The following is a 19,452-nucleotide window of genomic DNA, read 5'->3' as shown; positions in this document are numbered from 1 at the left end:
AGCATTTTAATTTTTTTCTGTTCTCCAGGCATAGCCTGTTAGCATCATGAGGCCAGAACTAAAGCATCACAACTCACCTGTTTGTGACGTTTTACCCCAGTAGCAGGCAGAGTAGGAGTCGGTTATTTTAATATGACAGAAATTGCTTAGGGGTAGTTGGTTGTCCCAGTGGACAAAGAGGCACATCTGGAGCAGGGTGGTTCTAGGTTCAAATCTTGTTTCAGACACTTTCTAGTTCTGATCCTGAACAAGGCACTTAATCTAATTGCCTAAGCCCTTCTTTCTCTTTTGCCTTGGAACTGATACTCAGTATTGATTCTAAGAGAGAAAGTAAAGGTTTAAAAGGAAGAGAATTACTTATATTCCAATTCCAGTTCATAATTGTAAAACCGAAGACCCCCTTTTGCTTCTTGCTTATGAAAATTTGCATGCATCTTATGAATATTGGCTTTTTTGTCACTAAAATGTTTACTTATCAGTAAAGAATAGAATGTATTTAGTCTTCATGAAACTTCTTATTCACCTTCAGAAACTGAAGAAAGTTATATTTAGAGCACTTGAAGTAGTTTTCAGTGAAACTATCAGTGTATACTCTCTTGGCTGGTACATTTTGAAAAGGCAAGTTGTTTTTATAAACAAATGGAATTGACTGAACCATCGATTTTGCTGTTTTTTTAAATAGAGTTCTACAGGATGTTTAATGTTTGTTAGACAACAGTGAAATTAATCATCTAATATTTTAAAATTTCCATGTAGGATATTGAGTCCTTGATGTCAGAAGGCAATAAGTCCCGAACAGTTGCTGCTACCAACATGAATGAAGAAAGCAGCAGATCCCACGCAGTCTTCAAGATCATCCTGACCCATACTTTGTATGATGTGCAATCTGGGGTAAGTGCAGTACAGTTATTCTTCATGTACAAGGTCTCATTCTTTGTGTTCCCAGTGCATAATTATCCATTGCTTGCCTCACTAATGTAGTAAAAGATCATAGATTTAGAGCTGGAAAGGATTTTGGAGGCCATCTAATACAACCGTCATTTTTCAGATGAAGAGGCTGAAACCGAGTAAGATTCAGTCCACGTGCAGTTTCACATGGACAGTAAGTGGCAAAGTAGCCAAACCATTGCTTTTTGCATCATCCTTGATCAGTGGAAAATGTTTTAAAAGATAAAATCTGGATCAGTCATGTATCTGAATTTAAATTGCTGTGATGGCTAATTTGAAAAACATTGATATGAAAGTGTGAACAAAATTATGGTATCATATTTAATGATGATAATTAAGAATAATTACCCTTCCAAAAATAGTAAAATTGAGCTTGCATAAAGCTTGTGAAGACAGGAAACGAACTAAGGAAAATCAATTCCAGTCTGCGTTTATGTATATTTAACCAAGGCACAGTGCAGAGCAGCAGCTCTCCAAGTTTTAGTGGTATTCCTATTTGTTAATTGAAAAGATGGCAAAATTTTATAATTTTATAACATTATTTTGAATCTACTTGAAAGGTGCTAGCAAGTTGTAGGTAGAGGAAAGGTATATTTGAGAGTGAATATTGCCCTAATATTTTTATTTATATATATATTTAATTGAATTTTTTTTACATGTAGAAGTACATTTTTGACAGTTCTTTTCTCACATTTTGAGATTCAGTTTTCCTCCACCTCATTCCCCAAGGTGGTAATAGTCTGATATAAGTTATATCAATGTTTTTGTGCAGTACTTATTTCCATATTCCTCATGTTGTGACTGAAGACTCATATCACATATATAATAAAAAAAAGTCATGAAGAAAATAAGTGAAGGATGGTGTGCTTTGATCTGTAGTCAGATTCTAACAGTTCTTTCTTTGGTTATAGATAGCATTTTTTTTTTATCTTGAGCCTTCTTGAAGTTATCTTGGAATCTTGTTTTGCTGGTAATAGTTTAGTTCAGTGATGGGCAAACTACACCCGGCCACGGGCCAGATGGGGCCCCCTGAAATGTTCTATCTGGCAGCTTATTATTAATCATTATTCCTAATCTGACGAATACAATGAGTAGGATACAATACAATGAAACTTCGAAAGAGTTGCCTTAGAAACAGACTGACAGATGAGCATTTCCTTTCTTTGGCCCCCTCTTTAAAAAGTTTGCCCATCACTGGTTTAGTCCATCACAGTTTATCATTGTACAATATTTCTGTTGCTGTATACAGTGTTCTCTTGGTTCTATTCCCTTTGTATCAGTTCATATGTCTTTCCAGGTTATTCTGAATTCATCCTGTTCATTATTTCTTATGGCTAATGGTTTTCCATTACAACCATATAGCATAGCTTATATAGCCATTCCCCAAATCATAGAAATCCCCTCAATTTCCAATTTGCCACTACAAAGAGAAGTGCTAAAAATATTTTTGTACAAAAAGGTCCTCTTTCCTTATCTCTGATATCTTTGGAATACCGACCTAGTAGTGCAGGGGTCGGCAACCTATGGCTCTCGAGCCATATCTGGCTCCACCTCCCCACCTGCCAGTCCAGGCAGAGCCCCAGATGTGCCCAAGGGGGGCCTTCAGCCCCCGCCCCATATTCCAGCGCCTTCCACCTCCATCCTCCTCCTTCCGCAGGCGTTTATGGCTCTCACAGCCAAAAAGGTTGCCGACCGTTGTAGTAGTGGGTATTACAGGGTCAAAGGATACGCATGCAGAGTTTTGTGGCCCTTTGAGCCTGCTTCCATGCTGCTCTCCATAATGGTTGTATCAGTTCACAGTTCTACCAGCAGTGCATTAGTATCCCAATTTCCCCCAATCCTTTTCCATGTATATTTTTGAGAAATGAGGCCTTTGTCAAAGATACTTACTGTCAATTTTTCCCCTCAATTTGTTTCCTTTTTAATATTTTTTGTTTTATGTATGTGTGTATATTTATATATATATACATACATATATATATAAACTTTTAAATTTAATGTAATCAAAATTATCCATTTCATTTTTCTGTTATGTTCTTTATGTCTTGTTTGTTAATAGATTCTTCCTTTATCCATACATTTGACAGGTAAACCTCTCCATTCTAATTGAAAGGTGCTAGCAAGTTGGAAGGGACAGGGACATATATTTAAGTGTGAATATTGCCCCAATGTTATGTACTTTTTACTTATCAAGAAATTTATTTGCTATTAATTCTTATTTTTTTCTGTCTTGTAGATTGAAATGAAAATCCCTCCTTTCCCCCAATGAATGAATTTCAAATATTGTAAAGTGAAAAATTACTTGGCTATTCAATTGAACAAACTCACCAGAAACTCATTAAATACCTAATGTGCTTCAGGCATTTTAGCAAAAAATATTATATTTTAGGATATGTTTCTGGGTTTTTATTTTATTTAAACATAAAGCAAAATTATATTGAATCAGTTTGATGTAGGTGAAATCAATGCATGCTTTTCTGATAGGTTAGATATGTTATCTGTTATTCCTTTTTTATTTTTTAATTTTTTTAATCTTTACCTTCCCTCTTGGAGTCAGTACCATGTATTGGCTCCAAGGCAGAAGAGTGGTAAGGACTAGGCAATGGGGGTTAAGTGACTTGCCCAGGGTCACACAGCTGGGAAGTGTCTGGTCAGATTTGAACCCAGGACCTCCTGTCTCTAGGCCTGGCTCTCAATCAACTGAGCTACTCAGCTGCCCCCATCTGCTATTTCTGAGAAGAATTTGGTGTTTGGCAACAGTTGTCCTATTCTTTATGTCACTTTTGAATGTGTATGTGGGAGTGGTTCATCTCAGCTTTTTTTGTGAGTGATTCTGTCCTAAAATTTTAGATTCATTTGCTTTAATTCAATTTTGTTTAAGAAGCAGTAGCTTTAAAACAACAAAAAAAAAAACATTCATTCCATCTTAGAATAGGCAGAATAATGGTAAGGCCCAGGCAGTGGGGTTTCAGCGACTTGCCTAGGGTCACATATCTAAGAAGTATCTGAGATCAGATTCAAACCCAGGACTTCTCATCTCCACACCTGGCTATCTGTGCCCTGAACCACCTAGCTATTGTATAAGCACCAGCCTGGCTATTTAGGCAAAATCTCACTGCACATTTCTGTCCTAAGGTGTTTTTGCTTACTGATTATTGTCTAATATTTTATATAATAAATTCCTTAAAACTGAAATTTCTTTTAATTATTTAAGATTCCTAATGGTAGCTTAGTGTATTCATGAAACTAATTTATAATAGATAAATATTGGTTTTTGCCTGTTTTCAGTAGACAAAATACAAATAAGGAGTTTGATACGTAAATCTTTCAGGTACAAAATCGTCTCCTTTCTGTCTAGAGGGCTTTGAATTTTATTTATAAAATATGATCAATTACTTTTTATTACTGTTTGTCTTATTCTGCAGACATCGGGAGAGAAGGTTGGCAAACTAAGCCTGGTTGACCTAGCAGGCAGTGAAAGAGCCACAAAAACAGGAGCTGCAGGTGATAGGCTGAAGGAAGGAAGCAATATTAACAAGTAAGGCCTTTAGAAGCTCACTTTCCTGTCTCGTTGGTAAGATGCTTTGATAATTTGATGTATGGTTTTATTTTTTGTTTTTAAAATCTCAACATGGTTTCTGTAAAGACCAAAATGTCTAATGGAAGAATCTGGGAGTTGGGAATCAGTGTTATCCTTTATATATAAAAATAGGTCTTATTTCCATTTCTATTTCCAGTGGTAACTGAGCTTTTGAGTATTTTCTAGTCATGGTGTTGAATTTATACTAATCCACTTTACTATCTCTTAATCTCCTTCATGACCAGCAATATTTTTTCAGTGGCAGATGGGTTAGAATTGAATCTAGTAGTCTTGGAGCACAATAAGCTTAATTGGTCTAAATCAGGAACTCTTCATTAGATTTGCATCCTTCATAGCCTAGGGCACCCTCTAATTGAGCGATTTCTAATTATAATCAGCCCATACTGCCTTCATACTTTTGATCTATACTGAACAAAGAGTACTTCATAATATGTGGCTCTATTCACTAATTTCTTTTTGTGCATAGGTGTTGTCCTAATTCCACCATACTTCCTCTTTCTGGAAATTTAACATAGAGCTGGTAGTCTCTTCAAGCCAGTTTGGATCAAGTATTTCCCCACTGGGGATTGACTCTGGCTGGTAGAATTTATTTTACTAGGCAAGTTTTCACCTTTACAAACATACCTGCAATTTTTCCACAACTAATTTGCTATTATTCTGTCTCCTCTCCTGGCTAATTGGAGACGCATCATATCTCTCCCAGCCACCCCTGTCCTTAATGTGACAAGTGATTATAGGGTAGTACTCCAGCTTCTCTCCTACAGTACACAATCCTACAAGAGCAATAGGCTGATAATCAGGTGGTGATAAGATGAACCCAATCTGGGGTTTTCTCCATGTTCTTCATATGCCTGACTAATTCCATCCAGTGAAAAATACAAACTTTTTAAAAAATGACCACATCCTATTTCTAGTCCCCTGAGCCAACTATCTCATCCTTCAACTAGGAAATCTCTGTGTCCAAAATAGACATGAATAGGATTGATTATTTCTTTGTGTCAACACACCATAATCCACATGCCTCCTACACAGCAGAGAATTCTTTCCCTGATATCAGTCTCCCAGTAAATCTTGGAGGAAACTTTCTTTTTATTATTGGAGAGTCTTGAACCTACAGTGACAGTAATCTTCCACTCATTCATTTGATTCTCTCTTTGCAGTCAAAGCACTCAGCATGTAATATTTGATGTTTTTGCCATTTTCCACTTTAAACTTTTGCAGCATTGAGTTTCAGTATTTGTCTGTGTTGGTCTTTTCATTTGCATTGTTGTAGTCATTTTGTCTATTAAAATTATTTTATTGATGCCTCTTTATTTTTTTATGTTCATTTAATTTCTGGGTTTTTTTTGTCAAGCATGTTCCCAGGTATTATATTCCATCTACAGCTATTTTAAATGGGAATATCTCTTTCCATCTCTTCTTGCAGAACTTTGTTAGTAATGTGTAAAAGTACTGATGATTTATGTGGATTTATTTTATATCCTGCTACTTTGTTAAAGTTATTTATAGTTTCAATTGACTTTTTAGTTGAATCTTTAGAATTTTCCACATATGTCATGTCATCTGCAAACACAGATAGTTTTATTACCTCTGTACATTCTGATTCCCTCAATCTCTTTTTCTTCTCTTATTGTGATGGCTAGCATTTCTTCTACCATGTTAAATACTGTTGGTAATAATGTGCATCCTTGCTTCACTCCTGATTTTATTGGAAAGGCTTCTAGCTTCTCCTTAGTACACCTCTTTCTTTTTAAAAAAACATTATTTTACTTCTCAGTGATCTTCCAGTTTTGTTTTGTTTTTTCTTTCCAAGTTTTAAAAAATATCTTATTTTCTCTTGTCAGCTCTAGGAGGGGGGAGAAAAAGAGAGGAGAGAACATGAATCATCTAACCATGGGAAAATACCAATTACGTGTAATAAGAATTTTCAACATATATTTCCAAAATTATAAGATCAAAAATATCTCATTCCCTTCCCCCTTCTGGAGATAGTAAGCAATTTGATCTGGATTATACATGAATTATCAAGCAAAACATTCTTCCATATTGGTCATTGTTGTAAGAGAATACTCATATAAAACCAAAACCACACAATAAAAACATAACTGAACTAAAGTGAAAATAATATGCATTGATCTTCCTTCTGATCGAGGTGGTGGCATTATTTGTTCTAAGTCCTTTGAAATTGTTTAGGATCATTGTATTACTGGAATAGCTAAGTCATTCACAGTTGATCATCATACAGTATTGCTGTTACTATGTACAATGTTCTCCTACTCTGCTTATTTCACTCTGTATCAGCTCATATAGGACTTTCTAGCTTTTTCTGAAGTCATTCTGCTTATCATTTCTTATAGCACAATAATATTCTATCACCATCATATACCACAATTTGTTCAGCCATTTCCCAATTGATAGACATCTCCTTAATTTTCAATTCTTTGCCACCACAAAAATTTCTGCTACAAATATTTTTGTATAAGTAGGTTCTTTCCCTTTTTTAAAAAATCTCTTTGGGACACAGACCCACTAGTGGTATTACTGGATCAAAGAGTATGCAATTTTATAGCCCTTTGGGCAGAGTTCCAATTTGCCCTTCAGAATGTTTAGATCAGTTCATAACTCTACTAACAATGCATTCATGTCCCAGTTTTGCCACATCTCTTCCAACATTTATCATTTTCCTTTACTGTTAACATTGGTGAGTCCCACAATCTATTAAAGCAAAACATATATATGTTAGCTATTTCTGAAAATGTGTATTTATTCTATAGCTATAGTAACCACTTCCCTACTGACTGAGAGAAGGCATACCTCATCACATCAACAATAATCATTACATTGACTAGAAGTCTGAATTCTTTTAGTGTTGGATTTATTTTAATAGAAAAATTATGAAGGGTTATTTTTCACAGTGGCTTTCTCCAACATAAGCCTTTTATTCTTTGAAAACATCTGCCTGAATGGTAGATGCAACAAGTGTGCAGCAGGCTAATGATCTCTACCTCAAACTTGAATGGAGGCTATTGAACAAGCAATTTCATTTTTTCAGCATTAGCAGGGTTGAAAGAGTCATCTATAGTTTCCATGGGCTTACAATTGAATACACTATGCTGACCTCAGTGTCATTCATATGCGGGCCCAGTCAATCTTGATGAATGTCTTAAGACATTTTATCTTTAGATTTTTTTGCTGACCAATATTCATGCCACCCTGCAGGTCCCTCACCACCCTTGGTCTGGTTATCTCTGCCCTTGCAGATCAGGGTGCTGGAAGAAACAAGAATAAATTTGTTCCATACCGTGACTCTGTTCTCACCTGGCTGTTAAAAGTAAGTGATTTTCTTCTGCATGTTTTCAATTGGAGAAAGCAAAAACATCACTCTGTATGTAGTTCCTTCAGTGTCTAGCACATTTTACCTACACGAGGAACTTAATGTTTGTTGAATTTTACTCTGCCTTTTAATTCCAAGTTTATTGCCTTTTCTCCCATGACATATGGTACTTTTAGGTGTGCTGCAAGTAGAAGCTAACACTTATTTTGGGGAGGAGAGAGAGTCTCAATTAAGTTTTTTCATGCTGGAATGGTTTTCTGTACAAAAATTTTATTCTAATATGCATTAGTTATGGATATTTAATCACTGACAGGCTTGTTTTATTGCCTTTTAAGGAATACACACATTCTTATGAATGGGTAATATATCAAATGACTTTTTTAGGCCATTTTTCATCCTGTTTTTTCCCCTTCTTTGCTAGGAGACAGCATAGAAGAGTTGAAAACATTCCAGATTCAATTAATCAGGAGACCTAGGCTCTATCTCCCAGCTCCCATCTTCCCTAACTAGCTCTGTGACCTTGGGGGAGTCACTGAGCTCCTTAGGCTATTAGTATTCTTTCTCATCTGTCAAACCTCAGGCTCTAAAAATCTTATAAGTCTGAAACTTCAATTCTTTTTATGTTTAACTTCCTTTGAATTTGCCACATCTGAAACTGAATTTGTCTAATCCCACAAACAGAGTAAATGAAGGACTTTCCTTTTTCTTTGAAAAAGTGCCAATTCTTTTGTTGTTATTTCCTTTTTCCGAGTGGCTTCAGCTATTTTCAGTGTAGGCAGAATATTTTGTTGCTTTAGGAGTCACAAAGGGCTTTTAAAATATCAAGTATTTGTTGTTGGCCAGGTTTCCTTTCCTCAGCATAAATTGAAGCACAGTATGTGCAGTTTTTTCACTGTGGCAGTTATTGTTGCAACTCTTCTTTTAGCCAATAGCTTTGGTAGCTCATGTGGGCTAACAGTATGTGGTTGTTTGAAGGGCAGCACCTACCCCTGTTTTATCAATGCACAGATTGGCAAACCAAGTTGGGATCTTTATAAGCAACTCTTGAATCTCATTCATCTGTGTGGGACTCTCCTTAACATTATTAGGATGCTGCTAAGGCAAGTGTGTCAGAAATGTTAGATTGGCATCTATAAATGAAGCAGTCATCAAACTTGGGGCCAGAGAACTTCTCAGGAAGCCATGATCCCTCCTAGCACAAATTAGCTAGCTTTGCCACTTTTCATGCCTTCTGGCAAACTTTCTTTCAAGATGAGAATGCCTTTCTTTGTGTTTCTGTAGCAATCTGAATTGTTAGTAAGTAGATGTGTAAATGATTTTGTAGTATTAGCTGTTAAATCTCTGTGGGAGCAGTAAGGAATAGAAATCATCTGGTCTAACCTCGTTTTGCAGATGAAAATACTCATGCCTGAAGAAGTTACATGATTCACCTAAGGCTACATATTTGATTTTTTGGCAGCATCAGGATTAGAACTAAGGCCCTTGAACTACTACTAAAACATGTGTTAATACGGAGAGGTATGAGAGATAGTAGTTTGAGTTCTGGGCAAAGCTAGTTGGTCTTAGGCCAGAATATAGCTTGCAGCAAGAGTGGAATGTGAGATAAACTTGGAAAGGAAGGCCAGTGCTAGATCATGTAAATCCTTAATTACCAGGCCAAGGAAGTTGTTGTTGTTTTTATAGGTAATAGTGGTGGTAATGGTAGCAGCAGTAGTAGTAATCATAACAAGTGACCTTTAGTTTCACAAAGAACTTTATATAGGCTGGCTCCTTTATGAGGCCAATCCTGGAGGTGTTAACCTCATTTTGCAGGCATCTAGCCTGAGGCTCCACCAGGTTCAACAAAGCACAGCCCTGGAGAAGGACAGGAGCTGAGCCTGGGTAGCCTCACTGGAGTCCAGCAGCCTTTCCTCTCCATCATGCAGGTGAGTGCCTCAGGAAGAACTTGGCTTCAGAATGGTTATTTGTCCTCTCCCTTATGTCAGTCCTTCTCACTGTAATGATGGCTCTAGGTTTAACTGGAAAAAAAGGACCCTGCTGGGAAGGCTGTGAGATGTGTGTAGAGCTAGTGGGAGCCTTCTAGGTGGGGCAGCCTGAATGTGTCTGAGTGGGCAACAGGGTCTGGTATGGACCCTTTCCTGTGTCAGGCCCGTGTCTTCTGACTCTGGGTATACTGGCCTTTATGGATGTCCAGGGGGAGTCAATGTATGTAAATTAAGGTTTATTAGGTGCTTACTCTATGTGAAGCAGGGAGAGAAAGACAAAAAGCCAACCCCTCCTATTGCCCCTCCCAGAATCTATCTCCTTTGGGGGGATGGAGGAGGATACAAGATGTCCACAAATCCGTCATTTAAGGGTAGGCTGTTTGGGTTGGGGAGAGACAGAGCAGTGACCTCTCAGAGGAAGGAAGGTGCTTAAGAAGGATTTGTGTAGAATGGGGCTCCTGGGGTGCATTTCAAGGAAGCCAAAGAGGAGAGGGTGAAGAGGGAGGGCATTCTAGGCAGATAGGAAGCTGAGCTTTTGACTTCAGGGCAGAGTTAAGCCAGTTTGGAAAAGAAAGGGTATTGGGGGGTAGGATATGAAATGACTGTGAAAACAGGTTGAATCAGGATTATGGAGGGCTTTATATATCAGACCAAAGGGTTTCTTTTTTTTTTTTCTTAGTGACAATAGGGGGTTCAGTCCAATTTTTGGAGATTCATGTGGTTAGACCTGTGACTCAGGCTGATTATGTTATGTGTGAGAGAAAGATTTAAGAGGACTAGAGGCTTAAACAAGGGAGAACCAGCATATGGGAGCCACAACTTGTGTTAATATAGTGCTTTAAGGTGTACAAAACACTTTCTGTTTATTTGACCTTGTGGAGTGTTTTTCTCATTTTATCAAAGAGGAAACATAGTCTCAGTGAGATTAAGTGACTTATGCATGGTCTCAAGCCCAGAAGCAAGCTTTGATGGTATAGCTCTCTTCTTCTTTATCCCATATACAGCATGTATTTTCCTGGATTTGGCTTCTGTGGGGAAAAGTACTATAGAGCTGAGTTCACAAACTTATGGCATGTGTTCCAGAGTGTGCTGGTGGGGGTTACTTCCCTTCCTCTCTCCAAACCTGCCTGAGGACATTTCTCCCATGCCCCACCCTTCTGCCCAGCAGCCAATGAGAGTGCTTCCTCCCTCCTCTGTCTGGGATGGGGGGTGAGGGGGCTCATAGGTGGAGTGAGGAATTTGGGCACTCGGTCTCTAAAAGGTTCGTCCCCACTGTTCTCGGGCATGGTGTACTTTATATTTTTAATATCATCTTTTGGATTCTTTCTAATAGTCCTTAGCTTTTGTTGTTTTATTTCAAATGTTCAAATAAGAATTGTTGGTGGCCAAAAGCTGGCACTACTTTTTGGTTGTACCATTCTTGTACTCTAGAACTCACAAGATTAGAAAATTTCCCTTTAATGATTATGGGAGCAGGATGGCCTTCAATTGCATCATCTTGTGTGGTAGCTCAGTGATAAATGAAATGGTGCCTTAGTTATTTTAGTGCCTTCTTTAAGAAGCCTATAATGAGGTAAATCTAGATTTTATAGAAAAACTAGATGACATCCATCTTCCAGTGAATATACATACAGATTTATTCATTAATAGTGGATAAATTGGCCTTTCTATCAATTAATTATATCAGGCAAACCAGTTATATGTTTTTTTTTCTCTATAATTAGATGGAGAATTCTTCAGATGTAGTGGAATGGCTCATTGGATTCAGGAAGCCTGAGTTTTAAGCCTATCTCTACCCTTAACTGACTTTGTATCACTGAATAAGTAATTTTGCTTCTCTAGCCTTAATTTTTCTCCTCTTCAAAATATAAGCGTTTGGATAGTTTTCTTTGAAATCTCTCTCAATTGGAACATCCTATGATTTTATTATTTTTTTCTCCTTCAGGATAGTCTTGGGGGTAATAGCAAGACAGCCATGGTGGCCACTGTCAGCCCTGCAGCTGATAACTATGATGAGACTCTTTCAACTCTGAGGTATGCTGACAGAGCCAAAAACATTGTTAACCATGCAGTAGTGAATGAGGACCCCAATGCACGAATCATTCGGGATCTCCGAGAAGAAGTAGAAAAACTCAAAGAACAGCTAACAAAAGCGGAGGTACAGTCACATTTGATTCCTGTTTTTTTCTGTGAGAATCCAGTAAAGCCAAATTTTTGCGTTGTTCTTTTAGCCCCTCAAATAATGCTTTTTTCCCATTCCAGCATTCTGTATTTAAGCTAGATTGTGTATAAAGTGGAGGTTGAGATGAATTTTGAATAAGAGAAGGAAAATTAATTGCTTTATATGACATGGTAGGTGATAAATCAGTCAATAGGCATTTATTGATTGCCTGCTATGTGCCAGTCCCTGTATTTGGAGATAAAAAGAAAAATGAAACAGGCCTTGCTTTTTAGACCCTTCCATTCACAGGTGTAAGGGATGGTATAGGAAGACAGAAGAAAGGGAAGTAAATTATTTTGCAATGCGCAATTCAGTTGAACCAGTATTTATTAAACATCTATTGTGGCAAAGGCATTGTGAATATAAGACCAAAACAAAACAGTCCCCTTACTCATGCAGATATTAGTATATCCTGGAAGGTTTCATCATGTACACAACTAAGTAGCAAACACAGAGTGTATGCAGAGTCATTTCAGGAGGAAGGAAGTTCTAATGTGTGCAGGGCCAGGATCAGGAAAGACTTTGTGTGGTAGTGGTATTTGAGCTATGCTTTGATGGATGCTGGGATTCACCGAGGCAGAGTTGAGATGGCAATATATTCTAGTAAGTAGAGTAGCTCAGTGAGTGGAGAGCATGGGTAGGATGTCCTCTTGCCTGAAATGTTCTCTTTTCTCACATTGCCTCTTGGCTTCCTTCAAAATTCAGTGTAAATACTTCAGATATCTTCTGCAAGAGACCTTGTAAGAGGCTATTTCATTGATAGTCTCTTTCCTCTGAATTAACCTTCTATTTATATTCTCTCTCTCTGTCGTTCCTCTCCCTCCTCCTCCCCCCATATATATCTTGCATGTACAATTTTTTGCATGTTCTTTCCCTCAGTGGGTTCCAGAAATTTTCACTGAGCATGGCACATAATAAGCCCTTTTTTTCTTTTTTCTTTTTTAAACCCTTATCTTCTGTCCTAGAATGAATACTATGTATTGGTTTCAAGGCTAAAGAGTGATAAGGATTAGGCAATGGGGGTTAAGTGACTTGCCCAGGGTCACCCAGCTAGGAGGTATCTGAGTCCAGACTTGAACCCAGGACCTGCCATCTCTAGGTCTGGCTTTCTATCCACTGAACCAGCTTAGCTGCCCCCCATAATGTTCTTAATAAATGCTTGTTGACTAACAACCATATGAGAAGTTTCAGAGGGAGTATTGATAAGTCTTAGCAATTGATTGGATGTTGTAAATGAGGATGATTCTAAAGGTTTGAAGCTAGGAAGGAAGGTGGGTGCCATCAATTTAAACAAAGAATTTTAAATTACAGTGCATTTTGGAGGAAATATGAATTCTGCCTTAGACATGTTGAGTTCAAAATGCCTTTGAGACATCTAGATAGAGCTATCATGCAGTTAACAATACCAGCCTGGATTTCAGAAAAGAGATTAGAGCTAGCAATATAGATTCAAAATTTACCAGTATATAGATGATCTATGATTCCATGAGAACAAAAGAGATCACCAAGGGTTAGAATTAGTTAAGAAAGATGAGAGGACCCAGGACAGAGCCTTTAATGATGACCACACTTAGTGAGTGGGAGAAAGATGAGAATGACAATTCAACATAGGATACTAAGAGTAAAGTAAGTCACCAGGGAGGAGGAGAACTGAGAGAGGAATGTCTCCAGAACCTAAGACAGGTCAGAAATAAACCTTGGAGGGAGCAGTTTCAGGCCAGTCCTTGGAGTTGGAAACTAAATTGTTACTGGTTCAAAAATTAGTTTGTTGTAAACTTTAAAGCACTATTGCTATTAATAATAATAGAGTAGGTTATTACTGTGATGAGGCAGCTAGGTAATGCAGTAAATAAAGAACCCAGCCTGGAGTCAGAAAGACTCATCTTCCTGAGTTCAAATCTGCCTTCAGACACTTATCCACTCTGTGACCCTGAGCTAGTCACTTAACCCTGTTTGCTTCAGTTTCCTCATCTATACAATCAGTGGGAAAAGAAAATGGCAAACTACTCCAGTATTTTTGCCAGGAAAACTCCAGACATCACAAAGAGTTGAACATGATTGAAGTGACTGAAAAACAATAAAATCACTTATTTTAAGTAAATAGCCTTCTGGAATAAAACCGTTAACACACTAAATTTATTGTTCACTTAAATTCATGTATACCATTGTTACATTTTACTAAGTGGCTCTTTATAAAGTGGTAAGGAACAAAAGTAAATAAACAAACTACCTGATCTAATTAATTATTGTTCATAAAGATTAAGGAAAGCCCCTACTCTAACCCCATCGTTTTTTTAAAATTTCATTTACCTTTTAAATACCATGCATTAATTTTCTTCCCCTTTTGCCATTAAAAAAACCTACTACTTCAGTTCTTATAACAAATATTCATTATTAAGTGAAACAAAGTCCCACATTGTTCATCTCCAAAGAAATATGTCTTTTTCTAAGTTTTGAATGCAACACTTCTCAGAAAGTGGACAAACTTGTTTATATGGGTATCTGATTTGGGGTTTTGGTTTTAATTTTTTTTTATATCCCTGAAGTTTTTTATTACTTTGTTGAGGCTACCATTACTTAGTTCATTTTATACATATGAAAAACCAAAAATTCACAGCTATAAGACTGTAGGTAAGCTCATTGTTTTTATAAAAAAGGAGACCCATAGAAAATTTCTTTTTTTAAAAAATTTTTTTATTTTTTAGAAAATATTGCTATGGTTACATGATTCATGTTCTTACTTTCCCCTTCACCCCTCAAATCCCCCTTTTCTCCATAGCCGACACGCATTTCCACTGGTTTTAACATGTGTCATCTATCAAGAACTATTTCCATATTATTGATAGTTGCATTGGGGTGATTGTTTTGGGTCTACATTCCCAATCCTGTCTTCATCAACCCATGTGTTCAAGCAGTTGTTTTTCTTCTGTGTTTCCTCTCCTGTAGTTCTTCCTCTGAATGTGGGTAGCATTCTTTTACATAAATCCCTCAGAATTGTCCTGGGTCATTGCATTGCTGCTAGTAGAGAAGTCCATTACATTCGATTTTACCACAGTGTATCAGTCTCTGTGTAGAATGTTCTTCTGGCTCTGCTCCTTTCACTCTGCATCAATTCCTGGAGGTCTCTCCAGTTCACATGGAATTCCTCCAGTTTATTATTCCTTTGAGCACAATAGTATTCCATTACCAGCATATACCACAATTCCTTCAGCCATTCCCCAATTGAAGGGCATACCCTCGTTTTCCAGTTTTTTTTGCCACCACAAAAAGCGCAGCTATAATATTTTTGTACAAGTCTGTTTATCTCTGATCTCTTTGGGGTACAAACCCAACAATGGTATGGCTGGATCAAAGGGCAGGCATTCTTTTAGCGCTCATTGGGCATAATTCCAAATTGCCATCCAGAATGGTTGGATCAGTTCACAACTCTACCAGCAATGCATTAATGTCCCAATTTTGCCACATCCCCTCCAACATTCATTACTCTCCCCTTCTATCATTTTAGCCAATCTGCTAGGTATGAGGTGATACTTCAGAGTTGTTTTGATTTGCATTTCTCTAATTATTAGAGATTTAGAACACTTTCTTATGTGCTTATTGATAGTTTTGATTTCTTTATCTGAAAATTGCCTATTCATTTCCCTTGTCCATTTATCAATTGGGGAATGGCTTGACTTTTTATACAATTGATTTAGCCCTTTATATATTTGAGTAGTTAGACCTAATTTTTTGTTATAAAGCTTTTTCCCAGTTTGTTGTTTCCCTTCTGATTTTGGTTGCATTGTTTTTGTTTGTATAAAACCTTTTTAATTTAATATAATCAAAATTATTTATTTTACATTTTGTAATTTTTTCTAACTCTTGCTTGGTTTTAAAATCTTTCCTTTCCCAAAGATCTGACAAGTATACTATTCTGTGTTCACTTAATTCACTTACAGTTTCCTTCTTTATATTCAAGTCATTCAACCATTCTGAATTTATCTTGGTGTAGAGTGTGAGATGTTGATCTAAACCTAATCTCTACCATATTGTTTTCCAATTTTCCCAGCAGTTTTTGTCAAATAGTGGATTTTTATCCCAAAAGTTGGGCTCTTTGAGTTTATCATACACTGTCTTGCTGACATCACTTACCCCAAGTCTATTCCACTGATCCTCCCTTCTGTCTCTTAGCCAGTACAATATTGTTTTTTTTTTTAAACCCTTACCTTCTGTCTTGGAATCAATACGGTGTATTGACTCCAGGGCAGAAGAGTGGTAAGGGTAGGCAATGGGGGTCAAGTGACTTGCTCAAGGTCACACAGCTGGGAAGTGTCTGAGGCCAGATTTGAACCTAAGACCTCCCATGTGTAGGCCTGGCTCTCAATTCACTGAGCTACCCAGCTGGCCCCCCCCCCCCCAGTACCATATTATTTTGATGACTGCTGTTTTATAGTATAGTTTAATATCTGATACTGCTAGGCTACCTTCCTTCATGTTTTATTTTTCATTATTTCCCTTGATATTCTTGATCTTTTGTTCTTCCAAATGAACTTTGTTATAGTTTTTTCTAATTCAGTAAAAAAGTTTTTTGGTAGTTTGATAGGTGTGGCACTAAATAAGTAAATTAATTTGGGTAGAATGGTCATTTTTATTATGTTAGCTTGTCCTACCCATGAGCAATCAATGTTTTTCCAATTGTTTAGATCTAGTTTTAATTGTTTGGAAAGTGTTTTGTAGTTGTGGTCATATAATTCCTGTGTTTGTTTAGGTAGATAGATTCCTAAGTATTTTATATTGTCTAGGGTGATTTTAAATGGTGTTTTCTTTCTACCTCTTGCTGCTGTGATGTGTTGGAAATATATAGAAATGCTGATGATATATGTGCATTTATTTTGTATCCTGCAACTTTGTTAAAGTTGTTGATTATTTCTACTAGGTTTTTAGTTGATTCTCTAGGATTTTTTAAGTAGACCATCATATCATCTGCAAAGAGTGGTAGCTTAGTTTCCTCATTGCCTATTTTAATACCTTCAGTTTCTTTTTCTTCTCTAATTAATTCTCTAACTAGCTACTGCTAGTGTTTCTAGTACAATGATAAATAATAGAGGTGATAATGGGCATCCTTGTTTCATGCCTGATCTTACTGGGAAGGCTTCTAATTTATCCTCATTACATATGATGCTTGTTGATGGTTTTAGATATATAATGTTTTTTATTTTTAGGAAAGGTCCTTCTATTCCTATACATTCTAGTGAGAGAGAATCAAAATGTCTGGGAATGCACAGTTGATAATTATAACTCTGAATGTGAATGGGATGAACTCACCCATTAAATAGAAGCAAATAGCAGGTGGATTAGAAACCAAAATCCTACCATATTTTGTCTACAAGAAACACACATGAGTTAGGCAGACATACATAGAGTAAAAATGAAAGGATGGTGCAAAATCTGTTGGGCTTCAAATGAGAAAAAGAAAGCAGGGGTTGCCATCATGATCTCTGACAGAGCCAAAGTAAAAATAGATATGGTTAAAAGAGATAGGGAAGGTAATTACATCCTAATAAAAGGCAGCATAAACAATGAAGAAATATCAGTAGTCAACATGTATGCACCAAATGGTATAGGTTCCAAATTTCTAAAGGAGAAGCTAGTGGAGCTCAAGGATGAAATAGATAGCAAAACTATACTAGTGGGGGACCTCAACCTTCCTCTATCAGATCTAGATAAATCAAACCAAAAAATAAATAAGAAAGAAATAAGAGAGGTGAATGAAACCCTAGAAAAATTAGAGTTAATAGATATGTATGGAGAAAAATAAATAGGGACAAAAAGGAATACACCTTCTTTTCAGCAGCACATGGAACATTCGCAAAGATAGACCATGTAATAGGGCAGGGGTCGGCAACCTTTTTGGCCGTGAGAGCCATAAACGCCACATTTTCTAAAATGTAATTTCGTGAGAGCCTTACAGTGCTCACAGTGTGTGCTCCTGTAACAGCACCTGAAAAAAAAATACACTTTATGGCTCCTGCAGACAGAGCCATACATTGCCGACCCCTGTAATAGGGCATAGAAACATGGCAAACAAATGCAAAAAAAGCAGAAATAATAAATGCAGCCTTATCAGATCATAACGCAATAAAGATAGTTATTAGTAAGAATACATGGAGAGGCAAACCAAAAACTAATTGGAAATTAAATAATATGATTCTCCAAAATAATTTAGTGAAAGAACAAATCATAGAAACAATTAATAATTTCATTGAAGACAATGACAATGATGAGACTTCTTACCCAAACCTATGGGGTACAGCCAAAGCACTTGTAAGGGGAAAATTTACATCACTGAGTGCATATATTAACTAATTAGAGAGGGCAGATATTAATGAATTGGGAATGCAACTTAAAACTAGAAAATGAACAAATTAAAAATCCTCAGATGAAAACTAAATTAGAAATACTAAAAATCAAAGGAGAAATTAATAAAATCGAAAGTGAAAGAACTATTGATTTAATAAATAAGACTAGAAGCTGGTATTTTGAAAAAACAGACAAAGTACTGGTAAATCTAATAAAAAAAAAAAGAAAACCAAATTAACAGTTTCAAAGATGAAAAGGGAGACCTCACCTCTAATGAAGAGGAAATTAAGGCAATCATTAAAAACTATTTTGCCCAATTATATGGCAATAAATATAACAATCTAGGTGATATGGATGAATATTTACAAAAATATAAATAGCCTAGATTAACAACAGAAGAAATAGAATACTTAAATAATCCCATATCAGAAAAAGAAATTGAACAAGCCATCAAAGAACTCCCTAAGAAAAAAATCGCCAGGGCCTGATGGATTCACAAGTGAATTCTATCAAACATTCAATAAACAACTAATCCCCATACTATACAATTATTTGTTATAATAAACAAAGAAGGAGTCCTACCAAATTCCTTTTATGACACAAATATGGAACTGATTCCAAAGTCAGGTAGATTAAAAACAGAGAAAGGAAACTATAGACCAGTTTCCCTAATGAACATAGATGCAAAAATCTTAAATAGAATACTAGCAAAGAGACTCCAGCAAGTAATTAAGAAGATCATCCACCATGATCAGGTGGGATTTATACCAGGAATGCAAGGTTGGTTCAACATTAGGAAAACCATCCACATAATTGACCATATCAACAGTCTAACAAACAAAAATCACATGATTATCTCAATAGATGCTGAAAAAGCCTTTGACAAAATACAGCATCCATTCCTATTGAAAACACTGAAAAGTATAGGAATAGAAGGACCTTTCCTAAAAATAATAAACAGTATATACCTAAAACCATCAACAAACATCATATGCAATGGGGATAAATTAGAAGCCTTCCCAAT

At 36.6% G+C, this 19,452-nt stretch overlaps 1 protein-coding gene across 1 annotated transcript in view; it reads left to right on the top strand.

The window, feature by feature from the left end:
- KIF13B (kinesin family member 13B) overlaps positions 1–19,452 on the top strand; it is a 280,794-nt gene that overhangs the window by 117,760 nt on the left and 143,582 nt on the right. The window contains 4 exon segments of the mRNA XM_044663470.1: positions 757–891; positions 4,374–4,486; positions 7,769–7,880; positions 11,814–12,026. Of these exon segments, the coding sequence (XP_044519405.1) occupies positions 757–891; positions 4,374–4,486; positions 7,769–7,880; positions 11,814–12,026 (573 nt within the window).

Source organism: Gracilinanus agilis, chromosome 2 (assembly GCF_016433145.1).
Source record: "Gracilinanus agilis isolate LMUSP501 chromosome 2, AgileGrace, whole genome shotgun sequence".
NCBI classification, from domain to species: domain Eukaryota; kingdom Metazoa; phylum Chordata; class Mammalia; order Didelphimorphia; family Didelphidae; genus Gracilinanus; species Gracilinanus agilis.
This window is presented reverse-complemented; position numbering and strand designations above follow the sequence as displayed.